A 4,244-nucleotide genomic window follows, 5' to 3' on the forward strand; every position below is an offset into this window, starting at 1 on the left:
TTGTAAGTATGAAACGTACCGCTATATGAGATTTATGTAGCTAAGTATTTGGTTCAGGTCTTTCGTCATGTGTGAGTGGGAGATATTGGTTACGGGTCTACCCATGACAGATCGACCTGACCTGGTTTAATATAACTGTCATGGGTAGTTATGAGAAGGAGTTGGAGGGCAATTAAACATATATAAATTATCCAAACTGCCTCCTCATTGAGAATTACGTTATTTTAAAAAAAAAAAGGTCTCTCCTCTCTTCTTCTGCAAAAACCAAAAATACACAGTAAATTCGTCTCCCAAAATGAAAAGCAATACGTGGGCAAATGATGTCGTGAAAATAGACTAACATCAACACCTTATACAGTATTCGAAGACGTTTCATCGAAAATTAATACGGGTACACAAAATCCTTATTTATAGAATTCATAGAATTTGATCATAACATTCATTTATTCTCAACAGAAAATATGGTTAAAATCACCTTATAATGATGCGATTTCATTGAAATCATATCAAAGTGATCTAATTTAATCAAAATTACACCATTGTGGTACGATTCCAACTACAATTATATTAAAATTTTGACCAAAACTATATTAAAATGATGTAATTTCAATTGAAATCACATCAATCCACTACAGTTAAATGGTGTATTATTAATTGCCTTTCCATTTTATTTTACTAAATAATATTAATAATATTGTAGATATAAATAATAAATATAAATTTATAAATAAATAATAATATATTATTATATAATTAAATATTATTTTATTTTTAATTTAAAATTATTTAATTATATAATAATATTTCATCAATTATACACCCGGAACTGGTATATTAACATTAAATATCCCAATTTCAGAATTTCGGTAGATACACGTTAAATATCTTTGTCCAGGTGTGAACAGATGCATATGAGATATTGTACCTTGTGCTACAAATGTTGTACTCCAAATCCTTTTAATATAATTTCAAGATATTTATTTTCCAACCAGGGTTCACTTTCTTCAACAGAAACCAGACGCTAAAACTCCTCCATCATGTATTGCTTATCCTCCTGCCATTTCTCAACTGTTGCTTCTCTCACCAACAACTCTTCTTCTACTTCTCCTCAAACCGAAAATCCTAGAAATACCCATTCACCTAAACCTAGAATTCCCAGAAAAAATAACTCGTATCTGCAGAAACAGCTCCAACTTATGGAGGTTGAAAGAGCCATCGGTGCCGGCACTTTTCGTGACAATGAACCCAGGCAAGTTCCTTTGACTCTTTCTCAATCTTCATTTTTGAAAGTGATTTTCTAAAAGTTAATAAATTGAAACTCCTAATAATAGTATTATTGGTAACATTGTCGGCTACATATTGTAGCATTTTATCATAAGGAATCTGTTCTGGTTCTGGGGATGTAACATTACCCAGATGAATCTGTTAATTGTGAACCAAGATTAACCAGGGGAAAAGTGAGAGGTTTTTTTTTAACTAACGAACCAGAGAGTTTGTGAAATCAATAAAACAAATATAATATCTTATCTTTTCTGAGCCACGGTTAGCAAAATTGGTGATGCAGTAGAACTTTTAATGCTCAATTTGGGTTCAAGTCTCTGTTGCATTCGTGAAACTTTATGCCTTGAGTTTATTCGTCCAACAAATATGAGTGGGATCTTCTGTTATCAAAATACACACACATATATATCTTTTCATCTCGTGTTACAATCTAAATGTGTTTACTAATGAATTCTTAACTTTAACGTGTTTATATTATTTCTGTATTCAAATTGAGTCAAGCCCAAATATGTTCATATTTGAGTTCTAACTTGAATTTATAGTAGTTAGTTTAAGTTTGTTCGAATTGATAGAATATGTCCCCTGCAAGATGAATTGTCAGAGGGGATTTTAGTCAAATTCGAGCCGGGGTGTTGAGCTAAAGTTTCAATACAAATTCAATCCAAACCAAACTGAATATCAAGTCAAGCCTAGTTGGTTTGGTTTGGATTGGATCCAAACCTAGTTTATATACTATTGTTTTTTTTTGTAAACAAACTCGTGATTCTTATTCCTAAGAAAACTTGAGAACTTCTGAAACAGTTGTTCATGGCTCAAGTTAAAACCACTTTACGGGTCTTTGGGTTCTGTCCTCTCACCCAGGAGCACACCTGCACCACTCGATGGGTAGCAACACCTGTGTGTTAGATCTTATAGACGAAGTGATGGGTAATTCAGCTATGCTAGTAATTTTGTTAAGATTATTATTTTTCGAAATTTGGAATATAATATTGCGTGAATTTTCTGATAATGTTGCTGAAATTATTATCTATTTGTTGGCAGCGCCTCTAAACGTTGGAATTTTATTTTTAATGATTTGTACAGGGACTTAAAGGAGAAGCAGAAAAAGGTAGTGTTTTATGGGATTTTGCCAGATTTTAGTGGTGTATTTGAAGGAGCAGTCCAGAAGCAGCTTCGTGAGACGGGAGAGTGGCTTTCTGAACATGCTGAGAAACCGCTTCAATCCTCCAGTATTCATTTTCTCTTCTTTCTTCAATCTTTCACTCTGTTTTTTTACATGATTTTCTCTTCATGTTGCTCATCAAGAAGACGTTTGAAGGCTTGAAAGTTAACCAATCAAGATTTTCCTAGTATAGTAGTATTGCAAGAAAAAAAATCCTTCTGAGCGTCTTGTTGCGACACTGCCGGCCTAAATATGGGCTTATTGGTTGGCTGTCTTGCAACATCACACCATATATAGAAATATGATTGGATTCGAGTCAAGTCAAGCCTAAACATGCGGATCTCAAATTCAGTTCAAATCATATTCGAACCAAATTTAAACTAGTCAAAGATGTCAACAGAAGGTTGTCAATTAGAGGAATATTATTCTCGGTGGGATAAATAGTGTTATTAACAAGATAGATAATATCGCTGATAGGATAAATTGTATAATTAATAAGACGAGTAGTATCAGTGGAGGAGAATTCAAGTCAAACTATAGTTGAACTATCGAACTAAAATTTCAACTCAAATTCGGTTTGAATCAAATTAAATATCCATTCGAGCCGAATTAGTTCAGTTCAAATCCACCTCTATTTAGAAAGAATCTCTAGGGATATTAAAAAATCTAATTCCACAGTTTATTTTAGTGGAGACATTGATATAAAAAGGTTTGTAGTAACTAAGGGTAGATTCGATTTGGAGAATTTGAGCTTGGATCAAATGAGTAGAGTTTAAATCGATTTGAGTAATCGAGTTTTAGTCCGATCAGATGAAATATAAAATTAAATTATTTTTTAACCGATCATGATCTCACTCTTTTAAGGTGAATCAGAAAAATTCAGTAGACTAAGAATGTATAAAAAAATTCCTAGTTGTAGATATCCATGTATCTTTTAAGAGCAACATTATTTGGGTATCAACTATAATATGACATCATTATTTTATACTTAATTTAAAATTAATTAATCATATAATGATATATCATTAATGACACCCAATTTAGTATTGGTTCAAAATGCATGTGGTTTTATTGTTTTTTAAAACTTACTCTCCCCTTAACAGGCATGGCGCCTGCAACTTCAAAGAACAAAATTCTGCAGTTTTCCATTGGAGCTGGGGAGAAGTTTACTGGTGTTTCAAATTTGACGTTTGTGTGTTTATTTTTGCAGGAAAAGGAATTCTGATGGTGTTGATTAAATGGATTCTTCCCATATGGACTTTCTCACTCCTGGTGGCTCTGGGAGCCATAAAGCTTCCATTCATGGATGATCTCATTTTGTGAACATGTTTTTTTCAAGCAGAACCAGAGATCGTCAGCCGGATTCTGGCTCGAGATGAGATCAGAATCTGATCAAATGTTCAATCAATTTTCCAGAAAATTCGCTGGTGAGTGGATTCATCCATGGCCAAAACTCAATGTAGTTTTTTGTTTATCTGTTATTAATGTAGCATATATATAGTTGACCTTGTTAAGATTATATGCGCATCTTGGTCGCAAAAAATAATAAAATAAATATAATTTATCTTCTCTAACAATGTTTTTAGATCTACACTGAGCTTTGATTTGGTCAAAGGTGGGCTGGTTAAACCAATGATGTTAACATCACATAATTAAATTTTTAAAATAGGTTTATTAAATATATTTTTTGGATAAAGTTGAATAATAAATGTTTCCAGTCCAATGGAGCTAGGGGTGGAATTGATTTGAATCAAGTTTGAAGTTAGTTTGAGCTTATATCAAAATTATAATACCTAATTTG

At 32.4% G+C, this 4,244-nt stretch overlaps 1 protein-coding gene across 1 annotated transcript; it reads left to right on the plus strand.

The window, feature by feature from the left end:
- The first annotated feature begins 974 nt into the window (after nt 1-974).
- Nucleotides 975-4,017, plus strand: LOC123216197 (probable NAD(P)H dehydrogenase subunit CRR3, chloroplastic). Its single transcript, XM_044636593.1, has 3 exons — nt 975-1,249; nt 2,365-2,510; nt 3,654-4,017. Exons 1-3 carry the CDS (start codon nt 1,038-1,040, stop codon nt 3,764-3,766), a joined length of 471 nt encoding a protein of 156 aa, XP_044492528.1. The 5' UTR covers nt 975-1,037; the 3' UTR covers nt 3,767-4,017.
- Nucleotides 4,018-4,244: the final 227 nt, after the last annotated feature.

The sequence above is a fragment of the Mangifera indica genome, chromosome 5 (assembly GCF_011075055.1).
Source record: "Mangifera indica cultivar Alphonso chromosome 5, CATAS_Mindica_2.1, whole genome shotgun sequence".
NCBI lineage: Eukaryota > Viridiplantae > Streptophyta > Magnoliopsida > Sapindales > Anacardiaceae > Mangifera > Mangifera indica.